The sequence below is a fragment of the Cystoisospora suis genome (assembly GCF_002600585.1).
Source record: "Cystoisospora suis strain Wien I chromosome Unknown contig_3535, whole genome shotgun sequence".
NCBI classification, from domain to species: Eukaryota; Apicomplexa; class Conoidasida; order Eucoccidiorida; family Sarcocystidae; genus Cystoisospora; species Cystoisospora suis.
In genome coordinates, this window is record NW_027156330.1 from 1893 (window position 1) to 20755 (window position 18863).

Sequence of the window (18863 nt, forward strand, 5' to 3'; positions counted from 1 at the left end):
CGTTCAGCTGACCTTCGCATCTTCTTCGGAAGGACTCACTAGCTTTGGTGCTGAGCCCTTTCCAAAGTTCGTGCCCTTTCTGGAACTCTCCCCGGTGGTTATATTCCGCCGGGACCGACGGTGACCGCGTATCCCACCCTTGTGGTGAACGCTGGGATGTCCGGATTTCATGATACCAATCCGTGCAACCAGAAGCTCAGCGTCCCTACGTGGACAGAGGGACCTCTAGCTGCGTGCATAAGATGTGGCTGAGTGCTCACTGCTACACGTCTTAGAATTTAGTGCTAGGACGCCACACGAGGACTTCCGACTAGTGGCCGGCTTCGAGTGGCTAGCCAACACGCACCAGACGCGCAAACCCAGCTACGACAGGCTCGCTTGGCTCGGTTTTTCCAAGTGCGAGTGTAGTCGCTACTGTTTTGGGGTAACAGCCAGGCGTGCGAGAAAGATTGCCGTGTAGGATGACACTGTGTCTCCTAAGGTGCAAGCGCACTGGGCAATCCGTCACTGCCTGTGACCCCTCCAGCCGTCTGATCGTCGGGACCGAAGCCTTCTCAGGAAGCGACAAGCTGTGGCACCTGCTGCCTTGTCGTGTATGGGCACTGGACAACCAGAAGAACCTCGCTGAAGACTTCAGGCTGTGGAATAGTGACAAACCCTGCACCCTTGCTGTACGGCTAAGTTACGCGAGGGAAGGGGGTCCGGCCCCTTTGCTTGTCTCTTGTTTCCGACAGCTTGCTTCCGCCACCACGGAATACTGTCCCACGGTTTTCTAAAGGCTTACAAAGAGATTAAAATTTTTGACAGCAACTCCGGGTAGTCAGTAGTCCTAGCTGTGTGACCGGATAAGCCGGCCACCATGTTAACACTCTAGCGAGAGCCTCGGACGCTGTAACGGAAACGCTTGCAGAGAGTTTCCTCAAGGACCAGACAAGGAGAAACACCCTTTTTCGTTCCTTGCAAGGGGAGGAATCACTGGCGCGTGTTGGTTTACTGAACCGAAGAGTAGCGTTTAGTTCCCCCGTGACCGGAGACAGGGAGACCTTGTTGCCATGAATACAGGCGCCGGTAACAAGGTCAGCCGGTCACTTCTCTGTTGGGTCAAGGCTCCCGATCACCTACATCAGCCCAGGGGTTTCACGGGGTTGGTGTGTGTACCTCCTCGCTGAGCAGGGCTTAGGGCTGCGGCGCTAGGTGCACCCGGGAGACGGGGCTGCTCCTACACAGTACGGGGGGCAACAGCAGGACTGACTGGTGCCGCGACACAGTAGTCAGGGAAGCTACCTAGGGTGGTACACTGCGCTTTTAAGGTTGTTCTTTGGTTCTTGTGTCTTTCATTCATTCGTATGACCGGCGTCCATGGCCGCTACAGGTGTTTCAGTCATAATTTCCGAAGTATATGTTGATCTGTGCTTCTGGCGATTAGGCCTCCCCTGGGCGAAGCTTGCCCAAGGTGAGGGTGAGTGAGTCCTACGTTAGGAAACCTACCTAAAGCAAATCTGGGCTTCCTCTATATATACGCAAATCCCGTCCGTCTTCTCGTCGTGTGCCGACGGTATGTAAATGTGTTCGTCTGAGTAGACACACCCATGTCAATTTGCTGCGAAAGCAGACCTCCATTTCAGTCTTTTCGCCGTTTGTTCCTTCTTGGTTGTTTTCCTCAGGCCGCTCTTGTTCCCCACGCTTTCCTGTTGCTGCGCAGTGAAAAATTCCGCTGTATTCCGGTCTTGCAAGCATCCCTCCCGTTTCCGGCGAAAGAGTCATTTGCGGCAGTGCGGGCATCGATTTTAAAGAAATCTCTCCGTTTTCCCGTCTTTCCGTGGAATTCTTTTTCTGTGTGTTTCTCTCATTGACTCCAAATGACAAGCTTTTCTGATATTAACCCCCCTAACTGAGCTTGCTTTGCGACCACCTTACAGAGTAGCCGCTACGTCACAACGGAGAAGCCACGCGGCTGGGGCGCTGAAGCAGAAAAGAGGGTGAACGCTTTCTTTTTTTCTTTCTAGAGATCGACACCCCCCGGAACTCATCTATTTTCCTGAACGCTAATGGTATTGCTGCCGGGGGAAAAAACTTGGAGGGACTTGAGTTTTTTTTTCCCCGAACCTTTTGTCTTTTCGCGGAAACTCCTGGCGTCCAGTTGCCCTTGTTTGAATCAGCGCGGCGGTTGAAGGCGTGGCCGGACGACGCCATTCCGGCTTTACAACAGGCACAGCGACCTTGGGTGAGTTTTTTCTGAGTTTAAAGAAAGTGGAGGAGACTAAATAATGGTCTCGCGCGTTGCATATTGTCCGTACTGCTGAAATTTCCCTCCTCTCCCCGGCCTCTCGAGCTTCGCTCTGCTTGGGTGGCGGTGCCTGACACACATGCTCAGTCAGTCGCTTTTGCTCCAAGGGGAGCAACCAATGGTGAGAACATAAAGATTTTGGGGGCAAGCTTCCTATCGGCCTGTGTTCAGCTTTACCCGTTGTACTATTTCCCCTTAAGAGCTTTNNCGGGGGGAGGGAAAGGGGGGGGGGAACGGGGCTGTGTGCCGGGCGGCGCCGGACGGTGAAGCGAATAATTGGATCAGTTCTGAAGCTTTCTTTTTCTGTACGAGATTTCTCTGAGGCCGGGAGGGGATGAGGTGATTATTGTCTTTCTTTCCGTCCGTGTTATTCCTGCTGTAGAGATCCGTCATCTCAATCAAGACTCCGCTCACAATGCCGTCTAAACGCATTATAGACGAGGCGAAGAAGAAGTCTATGGCTTCACTAAGTGGTGGTAAGACACCCTGACTGCATCCATGGGTCCGTCCCTAATTCAAGAACACTATCGTAGCCTTTCTCTCTCTTCCACTTCTCCCCCCTGAGGTACCCTGACCAGACTGCTGAGTGTGACCACTGTCCTTCTGCTCTTTACATCCCGAGATGTGGATGGACACTTTTCCAACCGTGTGAAGCAGCTCAGTTCTAGGAGAAGTAGACGGGGAGAAGCACAGTCACAGCCTTAGATCTTTCTCCTCATCATGCCTTTTCGATCGCTTGTTACGGAGAGAGTCTCAAGTCCACCGATTCTCCCAGCTGGCCGTTCAGAGCGTAAACATGAGAGGTGGTAGAGGGCTTAGAGGGGTAGACCGTCGTCTTCTTAGTCGAAGGGCTCTATGCACTTCATTTCCAAAGATGTTCTGTTCAAAAGCGACATCTCAGATAGCAGAGTTTCCTCACGGCATAGCACCTTGTCACTCTTCTTGCTCTCCGTATATATCTTCTTATTTGCCTTGTTTGTACCTTCCTACAGATGCCACAAGAAACGGCGATGACGATCTCTCCTCTTCGTCACAGAAAAAGGGTCGTTCGTCTTCTGATCATCGTCATGGAGAGACAAAGAGAAGAAGAAGCAAGGATGGAGAGAGAGACCGTTCTTCAACAAAGGAACAGAAGAAAGAGAAGACGAAGGACCTTTCGTCCTCATCCACCACCTCCTCATCTTCTTCAGTGTCTAACACTATGACACGTGCGACTCCCCACCAATCGAAGAAACTACGAGACCCTGAGTCTCGTAGCATCGGGGGTGATAGCGGGCGTAGTCCGTCTCGGCAGAAGGCGATCAACGGAAGTAGCCACAAGAAAAAGAAGATCGCGAAGCTTCCAAGTCTGGGAGAGAGTAGTAGTCGTGTGACGGGGATAGAATATGAAAAGAGTCCCACAAATCGAGCTTATCTCCGAACTTTCTCTCGTGTTGTCGGCAAGAGAGGTGAACCTCTGGTATGGTATAAGAAGTCTGGAGCTCCATGGTGGGCAGGCATGATTTGCTCTCCTGATGATCCATACCTGAACCCCCCTTTACAACCTAAAGATCGTGTCCTACGACCTGACCGTATACTGGTAAGATATCATAGGGGACGTCTCTCTCACCTCACCTCTGACTGACCCACCACGGGATGTCTTTGCCCACAGAAATGTTGGCATCTCTATCTCTCTTCTCAACTTCTCCCTTGCTTTTCTCTTCTTTTCCTGTCTTCTATTCTATCACGCAGACTTCTGTAGGAATACGGAAAGATTCTTCGCTGTGATGGGTAGCGGTGGGGGAGCTGGAGATCTATTCGAGAGTCTTCTTATAAGCAACTATTGAGTCTCTATGACTTCTTCATATATATCGTTGTAGGTAGATCTATATGAATTGTTGGTCGTCAAGAGGAGAATCAGTGAGCTCATCTCCTTCACCCCCGGGAGAGAGAGAAGCGAGAGTGATGGCGATAAACGAATCTAGGGGAACTGTGTTGCCTGCTTGTGCGTAGATCATACTTGTCTCTCTTAGTCTGCTGGGGTTGATTGGATCTCCTGTCTTTACGGCTCGTCTATGAGTCTGTCGGAGATCTTCGCTAGGATCAGGGCGACTACCTTGTATTGCAGACTTGCGATATAAACTGCTCTTCTATCTATTTCTTAGGCAACGCACGCATGTGGATATCTCTTGAAGGGGGGGGGGGTATAAAGAGATCCCGATACCTTGAGGGAGGTCAAGTTCATCATGTGTATCTTACAACGTATCTTCTTTTTGTGTACATGGTGTATGGATGAGATTCTAGATGAATGATCGCGTTGAAATGTTTTCGAGAGAGAGACAGGGAGACACTCAAGTCAGACACCTCCGTGTCTCGGAGCTTATCTTCCTGTTTCTCCAGGGGATGATATTTGCCTCAATGAAGTCTTCTGAGCTCATCGCTTTGTCCTTTCGATCTCTCCGTATGTTTTTTCTTTTGCCTACTGCGGTTACATACGACTTGTGTGTGTGTGTATATGTCTGTATATACAGGTCTTAGCGTTAGGTATCAATACATATTACTGGGCTAGGCCTTGTAATATACGAGACTTCCGTTTGGCGTATGATGACTTCGCTCCAACGTAAGATAACTTCTGAGAGAAGCAGCTTTTTCGCTTCCTCTTCTTTCCTTGACTGCATAGATCTTCGCCGCGATCCATTCTACTCCTATACCACACTGGATCCCCATGCATAGAGTCCTCTCGTCATGCAGAATTTGTAGAGGGGAGATCGATGTGTGTAAGTGCGGTGGGGTGTCACTGAGATTTCCTTTCAATATGACAAAACACATTCGATGAACAAGTATCATTCACTCACTGTGGCTGTGTGTGCATGTAAAGTCATGTCTCTCTGGGGTGTTGTCCTTCTATATGTCGACAGATACCTCGTTCTTTACTGAACTTAGCACTGCTTGTCAGTCACGGTAGAAATACTTCTGATGGGACTAGCGTGTAGTCTACGACAACGGGAATAATTGCATCCACGAGAGATCTGTCTCCTCCGCCCTCAGATAGGTAGATATAGACGGATATAGATAGATAGATTAGTGGGAAATGCTTCTCTCTCCATCGATAGCTGTATCTCCATTTCCAGTTGTAGCAGATAGGAAAGTCTATGACAGAAACTTTCTCAGGTGCCAAAAAGCTTCCGTCCGTATCATACAGATAGGTAGAGACATATACACGTGTATATATAGAGAGAGACATATAGATCGGTTTCTGTGTCAGGGTGTTTAAGAGATTGACCGTATGCTTTGAATTTCGCCTCCAACTCTTCTCTCCCCCTGTCCTCGCCTCACATCAGGAGCATTCTAGACTCCTTCGTATCTAGTAGTAGTTGTGTTGCGCTGACGGCGTGACGGCTGGCAGTCCCAATAGAAACTGTTCTCTCCTCCTAGCCTTTTTTCCACACCCGGATCTCTCCTACTCCAGCCCCGTTGTCCTCCTCTTTCTTGTGCTTACGACACCATCGCCTCAGAGCTTTGAAGTTGAATAAAGCGTCTCGAGTAGCGCTGCAGGTAGCTCTCGAGGAGAGTAACTGGCGAGACAATCCTCACTGGACGTGTATGTCTCTTCTGATGGGACAAGACGATGAGCTCTCAGGAGATGAGGATTGGCTTACAGAGAATGATACAAGCTCAGATGAAGACGTTTCTCCTGAAGCTATAGCAGCGGTGATCTCTTTGTCTAGTCCTGGAGGCAAGACAAGGGATCTTGCATGCAGAGGCGCACCTAATGGATATGACGGGGGAAAGAGCTTGAGTGCTGCAAAGTCTCAATCTGGAGAGGGAATAGCTGGGAGCTCTTCTGCTTCTGCAGGTTCTCTCCCGACTCCCGGCAGGGGTGTTTCTAGCAGTTGTCGAGTATCTTCAGGGACTTTAAATCACTCTTCTGGTAGCCCTGTCAATACGAAGAATGAAGGAGCTACTGGAGTGAATGAGCAAGGAGGGAGTGATGCTGAGGAGGAAGAACAAGAGACTCTTGAGATCAAAGTGCCACAGCATTCGGGCCGGGCGATGATGAGTTCAAGAGAAGAGACGGGAGAGGAGAAGAAGCGAGGAAGAGATAGTCTTTCCCCTGACTTAACAAAGCGAGGTGAAGAGCTACTTCGTAGAGTCAAGGCGGCTAAGCTGGAGAACGCAGCGAGAAAAGCGGCCTTAGCGACAGGCGCCACACTAAACGAAGGGGCGGTGGGACAGAAGGTCCATGGGAGCGAGAGGGCTGAGGAGAATTCTCTACCTGAAAGGGGAGAACCGTCTTCAAGTGGAGACGGGGTAGGATGTCCTCCTTCCTCTTGTGTTGAGAGGAATGACAAGAAGGAGGGAAGTGTGAGTCGTAGGAATAGTACAGCGCCACCCTCCTCTTCTCCCCCTAGAGAAGCGTCGCGAGCTCATTCGGAGACCAAGGGCTCAGCCGGTGATCGACGAAGTATCAGTAGCAGCCGAGGAGAGAAGAGTCGATCCACTTCAAGATCCCATGAAAGAGAAGATGAAGGAAAGAGTCGGAGTAGAAGTAGGAGTCGAAGTAGAAGTAAAAGTAGTAGTAGTAGGGGATCGAGCACTGGGTCTAGCAGACGCAGTGAACGATCAAGTCGTAGTCGGAGTAGCTCCTCCCGTCGATCTAGTGATGGAGAAGATTCTTCCTCGGAGAAGAGTAAGAAGAGAAGTCGAAGTGCCAGCCGGAGTCGTAGTAAAGCGAGCCATAGAAGTAGGACTAGTGGGGGGAGTCGGAGCAGTAAGTCTAGCGCTCGATCAAGAAGATCCTCGAGGAAATCAGATGGTGAGAATGGCTCTGTTGCTGCTAGTAGCAGACGTAGCAGTGTGAGTTCAAGGAAAAGTCGGAAGTCTGAGAAGGGATCTAGTGTAGAAAGAAGCAGTCGAGGAAGGAGCCGTAGTGGTAGTCACAGTAGTAGTAGAAGTAGGAGTAGTAGGAGTAGGAAGAGCTCAAGTGGTGGATCAAGAAGTGACAGGAGTAGGAGTAGTAGAAGTGCGAACAGCAGTCATCGCAGTCTTTCAGGAAGTCGCTCTGGAAGTGAAGCCTCGAAATCGAGTAGAAAGTCATCAAGCAAGAGAGATCAAGATCATACAGATGAAGAAGACAAGGAGAAAGAAAAGAAGCAGTCCGCTTCTCGCAGTGTATCTCGTTCCTCTTCTGAGGTGTCCTCGTCTTCCGTAGCAGCATCAAGGGCTTCCGATAAGAAAGCTCGGAGTCAGAGGAAGGATGAAGATGAGAAAAAGTCGACAAGCAGCCGAAGCGGAAGTGTATCGGCGCGAAGTGATAAGAGCAAGAGCCGTTCTAGTAGTGAAGGAAGTCGCGACAAATCTGAAGAGAGAGGAAAGTCAAGTAGAAGTGTATCATCTTCACAACGCCGAAGTTCCTCCACCCACCGAAGTCGAAGTAGTAAGGCCAGCACACGAAAGACAGATAAGAGTGATAGAGAAGGAGACGGTTCCTCAGATGAAGAAGAGGCGAAAAAGAAGAAGAGCGGAGAAAGTAGTGAAAGATCAAGTCAAAGAGGACGGAGTAGAAGCCGGAGTGAGAAGAGCAGTCGAGATGCATCGGAAACAAGAAAAAAGAGTAGTTCTAGCAATAGCAGAAGCCCTAGTAAAGCTAGCACTAATAGTGCGCCACCAAAGAGCCGGAGTGTCTCTTCGGAAGGAGGGAAGGCAAGTCACCATACAAGTAGGAGTCAATCGAAGGATTCTTCTGATGGCAAGAAGAAGAAAAACGAAAGACAAAGCAGTCCAAGTTCAAATCGCAGCCGGAGTGTAAAGAGAGACTCCTCTGGTGAGGAAGATACCAGGAAAAAGACAAGAGGCCGATCAAGAACGAGAAGGAGCCGAAGCTCTGAAAGGACCGAGAAACCTTCCTCGAAAAGCAGCAAGGTAAGGGGTCTGTACAGTCACTTTTTAAACCAGAAATCAAGCGAACTGTGTGCATGCACGATGTTGCTGAGAAGGGTCTTCTATCAGCTCCCCGCGCAAGGATAGACAATACATACGTGTAAGTGCATCTCTCTCTGTGTCGACAAGGCCTATATGATGAGATTCGTTCTGCTGTGTTCCTCCTGGAAATCTTACCCTCGCGGGGAGCCTCTATCTGTGCATGCGTTTATCTGGCGAGATTTTTCGCGTGGAGTCATGCTGTATTGCCGTCCCCCCCATGGGAATGGCTAGGAGTTCGAAGAAGTGACCCTGCACATACACTCTATGGGGGAACATCATGCGTGAGGATTTTCTACTAAAGTATATATATATATACGGACAATGGATGAAGACAGAGATCTCTTAAGTCGGTGGTAGAGGAGGATAGATACGTAAAGTGATAAGCGTAACAAGGTATTTCTCGTGATTTGGACTCAGTTTCCTCTCATTGCATGCATGCATGCACTGTGTGTGTAGAGGGACAAGGATGCTTCTCATCGCAAGTCACGAGGGGATGATGAGACAAAGACAGCTTCGTCATCGAAGCGTAGAAGACACAGTGAAGATCATAAAGGTCGAAAGCATTCGAGTCGGAGAGTTGAGGCCCGCAAGGAATCTCGAAAGGATAAACGAGAGGGGAAGGAAAGACGCCGAAGTAGAAGTCACCAACGTTCTACGAGCATCAGCAGCAGATCAACATCAAGCAGAAGTCGTAGTGGTGGACGTCATCATAAGAGATCGGGGAGAAAGGTGAGCTGCGGGGAAAAGTTTTCTTCTTGATTACATACATCCATACATATTGCCCATAGATATACATCGAGACAAGAGACCACCACATGTATTCTTTTCTGTAGTGTGAGAGAGGGATATGATGGATGCTTACGCCGCCTCCTTCATCGAAGAGATAGTAGGTGTATGACTTGCATGAGATATGTATATGGAATGGTGTTGGCTTTCTTCTCTATGTGCGTCTATGAATGTGTTTCATCGTGAGTGATGTGTGAGGAAACACTGCATGTCTCTCTCTTTCTCATGTCCGACACTTGCTGTCAGTAGTAGGTGTGCGTATTCTTTCTTTCTTTACCTCTTCTTTTCTCAGGGTGGCCGCCGTTGAAAACTCGTGGTGGTGATAGCATCATCCATCTCACGTTCTCCTCCTTCCTCTTCTTCCTCTCTCTTCTGCATGTTCAGCGCACTTCTCACCCCGAACACCGGCCGCGCCATGGAAAGGATGAGACCTCTCATCCGAGCAACAAGGACACCTCGGCCATTAGTGAAGAAGCAACTCGTAGTAGTCGGCGGCATTCTAAGCAACATCATACCGCTTCTCTTTCACGGTCACCAGGCTCTCGGAGTCGGGGCCCATCCCCCTCTCAGGCTGGGGGAGGGAGTCATAGCAGGGACGTCAAGAAATCACGGCGACGGCACCACAGTCGCCGACATCGGAGGAGGAGGAGAAGGGGAAAGTCCTCATCGCCTGGATCAAGTCGGCATGCCTCGTCTCGTTCTTCCTCTCGTCATCGTCATAGACGTGGACGAGGAAGAAGTAGTGGGAGACCGCGACGACGGGGGAGGGATCATTCTTCTTCCTATTTTTCATCAAGGAGGAGAAGTAGGAGTAGGATCCGAGAAGATCGAAACTACTATAGAGGGGGTTTGAATCGTTCACTACCTTATGGAGGAGAACGTGGTGGTGGGTTGCCTTACTTCCCAGGAGGGAATGGACAAGAAGATTTTTTGAGAAGAGGCGAAAACAAGCATGAAGGAGAGATGGTGAAGAGACCATGGTGGGAATCGGAATGCACGACGGGAATTGAACTGCAAGAAAGATTGCGAAAAGCTGAGAAAGATCTCCCAAGACATAAAATCAAGCGGTGTATACCTTGTTTCTATATCTTTGCTCCTGGAGGGTGTAAATTTGGCAATGCATGCAGCCTGTGTCATCATCCTGATCATCGAGAAGAGAAGAACTCTCTGATCAATCCACTAGGTCTGAGGAGTAGCCCTTCAATTGCTCGAGGTCATCCTCCTGGGGCGACAGGAGATGAAAGGGATGGAAAGAGAGGAGGAGGAGGAGCAGCAGGAAGTAGTAGCAGTACAACAAGCTCTTCTTCATTCGGGCATTTCTCTTCACGTTCGCATTCTCTATCGTCATCATCGTCCTCGGGGTCAGGAAAAAGTCGGCGTCGCGGGAGTGGAAGTAGGAGAGGATCAAGAAGAAGCTCTCGTGTTAGTTCAAGATCTCCAAGAAGATACAATAGTTCATCCCGCTCTGTCTCACGGTCTCCTTCTTCATCTCGAAGCGTAGACAGCTGCGCACCAAGAAAGAGACGGGATAGTAGCTCAGAGAACAAAGGAAGAAGAGGAGATGTGAGAGGAGGGCGTCGCCGCTCTTCTTTATCTCCCCAATCAGCGGCAAAACTAGATCATGCGAAAGGCCGATGTAGACCCTGTCGTTTCTACTTCACACCAGCAAAGTGTAGAAGAGAATCCAAGTGTGAATTTTGTCATGACGTATCTCATGATACATACGGATCCTCCCCTTTCGATCATAAGTCTAGTTTCTACTCTAGACGTATCAATTAAAGTGGAGAGGAAGCCTGTACCTTAGAAGCAGGGAGAGAGAGCAGCGATTCATTCACCTATGATTTGGAGACAAATGCTGGCTTGCTGTGAGGAAGAATGTGACACATCAATCATTCTGTGCACGTGATTCTGTGGTGTTTGTTCCTCCAAGAGATCCACTCTTCGTTGTTTTCCGTTGTGCGAACGAATCAAGATGTATTGTTAATAGTCATAAAGAGAGCAGTCCGTCTGTTCTTGCTGGCGGGGATCTGAGGTTTGCCAGACTGCGACCGTAGGCGTCTGGTCGTTCTAAGTGATCTATGCTGTCTTTCTGTCGTAGGGGGGTGCGGTACCCCTGGCATGTTCTTTACGCATTGATAGCGGCGGGCTGTATAGATGAAACTTAAGCCTGAGAGCCTCTCTATTGGAGAAAAAACCAGTAGTTTTCTACGGTTTGTAGGTGAGCACGGTGCCAGGGATTCTGGTGTAACTTTCAGCTATGTTTCCTCCGAGGTAGAACTCTTCATTATGACCTCAGAACAGCAGACGTCTTCTAGTTAATTGTCTAGTGTTACAGTGAGTGACTGATTACCATGCATGTGTGAGAAAAGAGCGATACTCTGGGAAGGAAGAAGCGGAAGAAAGACTTCCTTCGAGGGACCCATTCATTCATGTCTTGCTTTCAACTGCCTTGTCTAGCCAGTTGATCTTTTTCATCCTCGTTGAAGCTTCAACAGTAGGATTTCTTCGTTTTCATTAGCCTCCCTTTTTGATTCGTTCTCATGAGGCTCGAGCTTTTTTTCTCGTTCACTGAGTTTTTCGCATTCACCAGTCTCAACACTGGTCACCCCCCCTTTCTTTGTACATGGTGCTCCACTGCGGGACACCCGCCCCAGCGACCCTGCTTTTTCGGGTCCTAACCAGGGAGAAGAACAACGTGGACTTCTCTTCCGCCCATTTTCGTCGGGCTTTTGACTTGTTTTTCTTCTGCATGCTCGAATTTCTGAAAGACGAGAAACGAGCGTGCGTGTGATTCCAGTGCGCACAAACCGAACCGCGTACCTCTCGTAGTGAATTGTCGCAGAAAGATTGGATTGGAGAAGAACGAGGGAGCAACGTGTGTCCACTGATGTCCGAATCAGGTTGAAACCGATCCACTATCTTCACAGTAATCAGCAGCAGTGGATGGATGAGCAACTCAGTGCCGTGGTTGAATCTGGTATGGCTTTGCGGTAGGCAAGCACAAACAGGTAGAAGAATGTTCTCCTGTAGCGGCAGGTCTCCGTTACGGCGAATAGTCACCGCAGCGACTAAAAACTAACAATGAACGCCAGAAAGAAGCCTTGGCATGTCTGAGGGTTGTTCATGTCCCGCCGTGGTATCCAGTGCAACTCGCCAAAGACGAGGGAACTCCCGGCGGAGCCGTACCGGTCGCTCCCGGTAGGGTAGAGTAAGCATTTCCGGTCAGGCGCTACTCGGAGCTCCAAGAACACAGGCCGGCTGATTTCCAGCTCATTCACTAAGGACGCAGTCTAGACGACGGGTGGCCCCGAGGGTAGTGCTGATCGTAAGGAACCAGCATGAATCGCACCGCCTGTGAAGATGCGTCTGGCTTACAGCGAGGACATGCGAGGGACACTCGCTCACGGAGGCTGCCTGAGGTCACGGTGAACGCTAACGAGACTACGCTGTCCTTGTTAGAAGAATCGATTGGACAATTTCGTGCTCCACAAGCTCAGGACCCTAGAGGGCAATCGGCAGGGCGACTTCCGCGTGCTGTCGTAAGGCCCCTGAATGCACATAGGTATGTGGAAACCACGCTTCCTCCACTTAAGCCACTCATGCCGCGCTGCTGGTGACGCTGTCAGCTCAGTGCACTCGTTTTTGCTAGCTTAAACTTTAGAAAACCCTACCTTTTCTCGTCCGTGTTCCATACCGCAGATGACATTTACTTCTTTCTAGTGCTTCTCGGTCTATGGGCTACCGTTGCAAGTTCTTACGACGCTCGCCAGATGAGATAACCCGGCGTAGCCCGTCAAGATTTCGAAGGCATTTGTACAGTTCAATTCTCCTAGGCTACTTGCGTCTAGTACGTGGGTGGGAACCCGTTATGCCTACTCGAAGAGCGGGCTACCACAAAACCATCCGCACTACCGGAGAGATGAGGACTGGGTTGCCTTTGTCTCGCCTGCGGCAATAACTGCGCAGACACCCAAACCTATTTCCGAGAAGAACAGCACCAGGAGTTTTCTCTACAAATCGCCGTGTGCATGCTTCGTCGATCTTGGGAAAGAACTCTTCCGAGCCGCTTTTCGCCATCTTGGCGAAACAAAAGCAAACTAACGATAGAAAGCTAGTAAAGTGAGGGTGGGATAGGGAATAGCCTCCCCTATTTCCATGAGCGCAAACAGCAAAGGACGGCTAGAAACGCAATAGAACCAACAAGCACGCATTCTTGCATGTCAGTGGAAATCGCAAGACAGTTATAAGTTCCCCTCTTCTTTGTGAGAAAAGCGAAAAAGGAACCCAACTGAGAGGACTAAGAACACTTGAAAGCCCAAAAGGGACGAACGGCCGAAGCACAGCCTCTACAACATTGATGAGTTCGAAGATAGAATTTCTTCTGTCCTTCTAAGGGTCTCTGTGTTGGCCCAAAGCATCGCTCGGACAGATTCCACTAATTCACCTAGCTGCAAGGAGGCATGCTCTTGCGCCTGTTGATTCAAGACAAGGCAGTCCTCCTCTAACTGTTTCGCATTGAAATGACGAGGGTTTAAAAGCGGAAAGAGGTAAGAGGATTTAGAGCCTTCACCCTTCTTTTCCCCCTGTTCTCCCCCTTTCTCCAAGACACCCACGCTGCTGGATTTCCTCTCCTCAGACGACGACAGTGTTTCAAGGCCGTCCCCCTTTGTTTCATCCGATGATTCTTTGTCTTCTTTCTGTAAGTTGTTCCTTTCCTTCCTTCGAGAAGAGACATTCTTCTCTTCCCGAAAGGTCTCTGTGGTGTCTACAGCCATCTGTTGTTGTCTTTCTTCTTCTACCTTTTCAGTTAACTCATCATAGAGGTTCCCCCTTTCTGTGTCAGAGGTAAGATAGGAAGAGGAGACCGAAGCAGGGGGAGGATATTTGATTGAACTGGCTAGAAAGTGAACTTCTTTCTCAAATCGAGCTAGCTCATGAGCAAGACAATCGAAAAACGTTTGGATTAAGCGTTTAGTGCAGACGTCGTGTTCCTGAGGAGTCCCCGCTCCTAAGCCACTACCCCAGGAGTCCACGAGAGGCGGCGGGATTGCTGAATAGGTAGAAGCGGATGAAGAGGAAAGGACAGAAGATGGTGATAATTGGGAATCAAAGAAATGCATGCAAGAAGAGACAGGACCAGGGGAGGAACGGTAAGATGAAAGAGATGAACAGGAAGCCGAAGACGAGAAGGATGAGGTACACCCGGTGTTATCAGAGCTATCTCCAAGTCGAGGCGGATCCGGGACTTCCTCTGGTCGCACACGGGGCGACCCCTCGGCTGAACGCATGGCGAGCGAGCCTGCGGGGATCTCCTATCCTATAGGAAAGTCTCTCTTTCTGAATGAACGACCGGCCCAACGAAGTGCATCTAAGAGAAACCACGTGCAGCGAGCTTTCTCCACGAAGAGGCTTGCAAGCTTGGCACTAGATTCCTTGAAGGACTGGTAGACAAGTGTCATAGCAGACCGGGGACTTCATTAACAGGAGAGCTCTCCCCATGAACGTAGCGGCGGCAGAGCAGGTGCTACCTAGTTTCACGGCCGTGCCGCCGGCCGTGTGTATACATAAACTGCAGGTGGTGCCTATGCAGTAGCAGCATTGAGAAGGTAGAAAGTAATCGGATATCCCCTCCATTCTGGCTGAAGAAAGCGGCCTCGCCTTTCTTCCTCTCTACCTCATTGTCGTAAAGTGTGAGCCCACGAAACCCAAAAGACTCGCTGCCATCACTGCCGGGGGCGGCCTGCGTCTGTCTCGAGAAACATGCGAAGACACCACGACCCCGTCAGACACCAGAAGAATTAGAAACGCTGCTTGGCAGGGAAAGGGGAGAAAAACATTCAGCTAGAGAGGCACAGAATCTACTTCCGTGCATGTAACAAAGGGGAAAGCTTCTTATTCTCAGCCGGCGGGTCAGTCACATGCAGAGGACGTCCTGTCCGCTTCGTGTCCCGGAGATGCCAATTTTGGGCTGTCAGCCTCCCTAGAGGCGGGATTTCCCACGTCGCAGGATGGATGCGAACACCAAAGTCGGCCTCGAAGTTCAGGCGGAAGAACAAGCGATGCCCTGCTACACAACAGAAGCAGGCGGGTAGGACTAGAGTGTATGTACACTGCAAGACTTGGCTGCATTGACTCGGCTTTTCGAGCACACTTAGATTTCAGCGACGTTGCCCCGCGCGCTTGATACCCTCTCTGAATTGTTTTCTTTGTGTTCGTTCCTTGTAGTTGGCAAATGGTTGTAACTCAGGGTGCCAGTCGGAGAAGATTCTACTTTCTGTCGAAAGGCGCTCATTCCGGGCTGCTTGTCGTTGTGCATCAAGCCGTCTCGGGAAAGGCTTGGCTCTCGGACGGACCCAGCTGGCCCTGCAAGCCACTGTCTCTCTTTTTCTGGGATTGCGTTCTTCTGTACACATGCACCACCCTCAACTCATTTCTTCGCATAGTCCAACACTTTCCTCAAGTTGCTCGCCGGCAATGTTCGCCAGCACTTTTCTTACCATCGTTGGTAGTCGCGCTTCTGCGCGACCCTTGCGGGTTTGTGCAGGTGTTCAAGACGACTAGTTTGCGGAGAAATGGCCGATCCCTCCCGTATTCTTTTTCTCTTCTCTTCCTTCTTTTCTCATGCTTGTTTCTGTCTTGCCGATGAGGTAGCGATAGGGAACCTCCTCGCATCTACACCCGTCCCTTTCCCTCCTTGGTCTCTGTCGTTCTATCCGTCACGAGTGCTCTTTTCGTGCAGCAGCTTGCCGTTGTCATAGTTTTCTTTCTTCGTCTGCCTTCTTGTGATTCTTCCATCATCTTTGCTTTCCTCTCTCGATTTCCCATCACTCCTCTCTTTCCTAGTCATCCTCTCTACAATTCGCTCTCCTCTTTCTTTCTGTCTCTGCACCCACCCCCCGCTCCTTTCCTCTCTCGCTATTGGGGTTCCTCTAGCATACCCCCCATCTGTCTTCTCTCTTCTCCTTCCTACCGTCCATCAAAATGTCGAACCAAATCACCGTTTTCACAGTGGCGCAGTGCCCTTTCTGTACTAAGGCAAAGTCTCTCTTATCAGAACTACTTGTAAGAGTCCAAGGCGAAGGAACCTTCTGGAGCTCTACAAGCCCTGTGGCATCTCACCGGGGCTCAGCCGTAGGCCCACCCACCTATTCGCCAACTAAGCGCTTGAGTTTAAGAGGGGGGGTTGACAACCTTACCTCTCCATCCGGGCTCCCTAGTAGCTCTATGACGCGAAGAATCTCGTCCAGCTCGGGTTCTTCTTCACAGCCATCTCAAGTCCTTTCGGATGCTTTCCGTCACCATGGCAGCACTCCTCTTGCCTTTTCTTCTCTGCCTCATGGATCTCTCTTAGGGGGTCTCCCGCCGTCTGTAGAAGAGGAGTCAGGCAAGTGGCGACTGGTTGAGATTTCTTTAACCGATTATCCTGAGAGACGAGCGGAGCTTCTTCAACTCTGTAATAGCTTCTCTCTACCCCAGATCTTCTTTAACAACTATCGTGTGGGTGGCTGGGCAGATCTAGAAAGACTTCACAATCAAGGCAAACTTGAAGCGCTTCTTAATGACTGTGAAGATAGCTTCGAATATCGAGAGGCTCCCCCCGTCTCACGAGAGGCCTGGGAGGAAAAAGAAGTCGAAAAGGGCCATCTACGAAAAGTAAGCTGTCACCCTCGGTCTTCTCTATACATGCGAGATACATAGACATATCAAGAGGAATATATATTTGTTTATATATATATGTATATAGAGAGAGATACGTTGACTGAAGAGAGATAGATTGATTGAAGATAGATAGATAGATAAAGAGTATGGTTGTCTAGTTTGGAGTTGTTACTTTCTTATTCACTCGAATGAGGCATCTTTTCCAGCGTTCTTTCCTCCTGTTCTCTCCACATGATCAATAGGTTTCTCATTCAGAAAGCAGATTCTCACCCTGTCTCTGTCTTGTCGCTTCTTTACTTGTATATCCAACGAAGAATCTCTTTAAGGCTTGATGGCCGTTAGATGGAAACCGACCTACATGTGAGGTGTCACCTCTCTTTCATATTGCTGTGATCTACGGGCCCCGCCCGTTTATGTGCTTATCTCCTCTCTTCTGTTAAGAAAGGAGAACTCGCTCGCCAAGAGTGAGAAAGAGAGAGAGAGAATGATCTTCGAGAAATCTATCTTCAATGAAGTCCTATGCTCGCCTTTCCTCTCTCCCCTCTACACTTGGTTTCTCTTCCTTCCGGACATCTCTCAACACCGTTATACTTCTCTCTTTCAACTATCGTCTACATACACCTAGTATGTATAGATAGAGTCTATCTTGATGGAAGATCAGAGGCCAAAGCAGGTATCTTTCTTCATCCTTTCATTTTCGGCAGTCGCCTATTGTTTTGTCTGTATGTCTATCATTCCTTATATCTCTTCATTTCTACAGACTCCTTAGCTCGAGGAGTCTCGTGGGAGAACTGCGGGGTCATCCCGTTTGCTCCCGAGATAGCTAGTAGCATGCATGCATTTCTATCACACAAAACGTACATGACTCTCTTCTATAGAAGAGACAGAGATAGATAGAGGTGGACAGACAGCTCTTCATCTCGTTGTTTCGATGGGAGTCTGATGGATGGGTCTAATCTCTCTTTTCTCTTTCTTTCTCTGTCGCGTGTCTCTCATTTGGCTGTTTTCGTATGCTTTGTTCTCCTTTATTTTCTGTCTCTTCTTCTTCAAAAAGCGTGAAGGCTCGGCAACTCCTGGGAGAGTCCCGAATCGACCTTTCTTTGATACGCCGCTTTCTCTTTACCAGAGAAATTCTATTACAGGGCGAGCAGAAGAAGCTCGGCGTGCGTCTTGTCTAGAAGGTGGCGAGAGACGTCATACTCAGCCTGTCCCTGTAGGGGTTGCAGGGGGGGGTGGCCCAGGTCATCCACAGCATGCTCCGAAAGAATCAGCAAGTTTTACATCGAGATTCTCTATAAGGCCTCCTTTGATCCATTCCTTAAGAACGTCACGTCATAGCTCGATCACCCATGAGAAAGAAGAAGATCTTTCTCCTTCTGCTTCTGCTCCTTATAAAGAAGAAGATGGACGACAGACATCTACAGGAGATAGGAAAGAAGAAGAGATCAAAGGAGAGGGAGGGACACCCGGGCAAAGATCTCGTGGTAATTCTTGTTCTTCTTCTTCCTCTTCTTCTACAGCGGCTTCTTCTTCTTCATCCTCTTCTTCTTGTGCAGGTTTGCATGCAGTTTATCCTCCTCGTGAAGGTACCACCGGTAGAGCGGGGGCAGTAGGGGGGGGGGTAGGAAGAGGAGGAGGTATCTTAAAGTCAACTCCTCCAACCCATCATTACTACAGAATGAATCTCACAGCTCCCGAAGGAGGAGAGACGTCCCTCGCTTCTTCTTCTGCATCTCCTTTAACAGGAGGAATCTTTGAATTCCATTCATCGCAAAAGATTCCATCCTCTCCCAGTAGACCAGGTGACAAAGAAGCAGAAGAAGAAGTGAGAGAACAAGAGAGAGACGGCGAAGAGGTCACCTGCCATGAGAGAGCGATCCCTTCTCTCCCACATCGCGCTTGTTCTTTGCCATCTAATACAACTCGAGGAGATGATGGGGGGGCGGCTCAGACAGCAGGGGAAGGATCTCTAGGAGAAGAAGGAGGAGAGACTCATCTTCGATCGAGCGGAAAGAGACGAAGTACGACATGTGGGGCATCTAATCGATCTTCTTCTGTGACAAGCGCCGTTGCCTTTAGAGAGCAATTGCTTGAGTATACTCACTCCAATGCAGCAGGAGAAGAAAGGCATTTCCATCCTCATCTTCCTGGTGAGTCTAGGGGTAAAAGT

General features: G+C 49.5%; 3 protein-coding genes across 3 annotated transcripts; 2 read left to right on the forward strand and 1 right to left on the reverse strand.

The window, feature by feature from the left end:
- Positions 1-1275: 1275 nt before the first annotated feature.
- Positions 1276-10669, forward strand: CSUI_006872 (named for a pro-trp-trp-pro motif protein; the record flags this gene model as incomplete). Its single annotated transcript, XM_068067023.1, has 7 exons — positions 1276-2224; positions 2670-2763; positions 3280-3866; positions 4798-4886; positions 5782-8188; positions 8705-8977; positions 9419-10669. Coding segments are annotated over exons 2-7 (4668 nt in total), but the record flags the coding sequence as incomplete, so codon positions are not given.
- A 2564-nt stretch (positions 10670-13233) lies between these two features.
- On the reverse strand, positions 13234-14967 carry CSUI_006873 (uncharacterized protein). The gene has a single exon (XM_068067024.1). The coding sequence runs from the start codon at positions 14320-14322 to the stop codon at positions 13381-13383; it is 942 nt and encodes a 313-aa protein (XP_067921000.1). The 5' UTR covers positions 14323-14967; the 3' UTR covers positions 13234-13380.
- Positions 14968-15055: 88 nt separating this feature from the next.
- On the forward strand, positions 15056-18863 carry CSUI_006874 (dishevelled egl-10 leckstrin domain protein; the record flags this gene model as incomplete). The annotated part of the gene is made up of 2 exons (XM_068067025.1): positions 15056-16687; positions 17748-18863. Coding segments are annotated over exons 1-2 (1788 nt in total), but the record flags the coding sequence as incomplete, so codon positions are not given.

Excerpts from the sequence above, each read along its gene's own strand:
- CSUI_006873 (XM_068067024.1), bottom strand. The coding sequence starts at position 14,322 with ATGCGTTCAGCCGAGGGGTCGCCCCGTGTGCGACCAGAGGAAGTCCCG.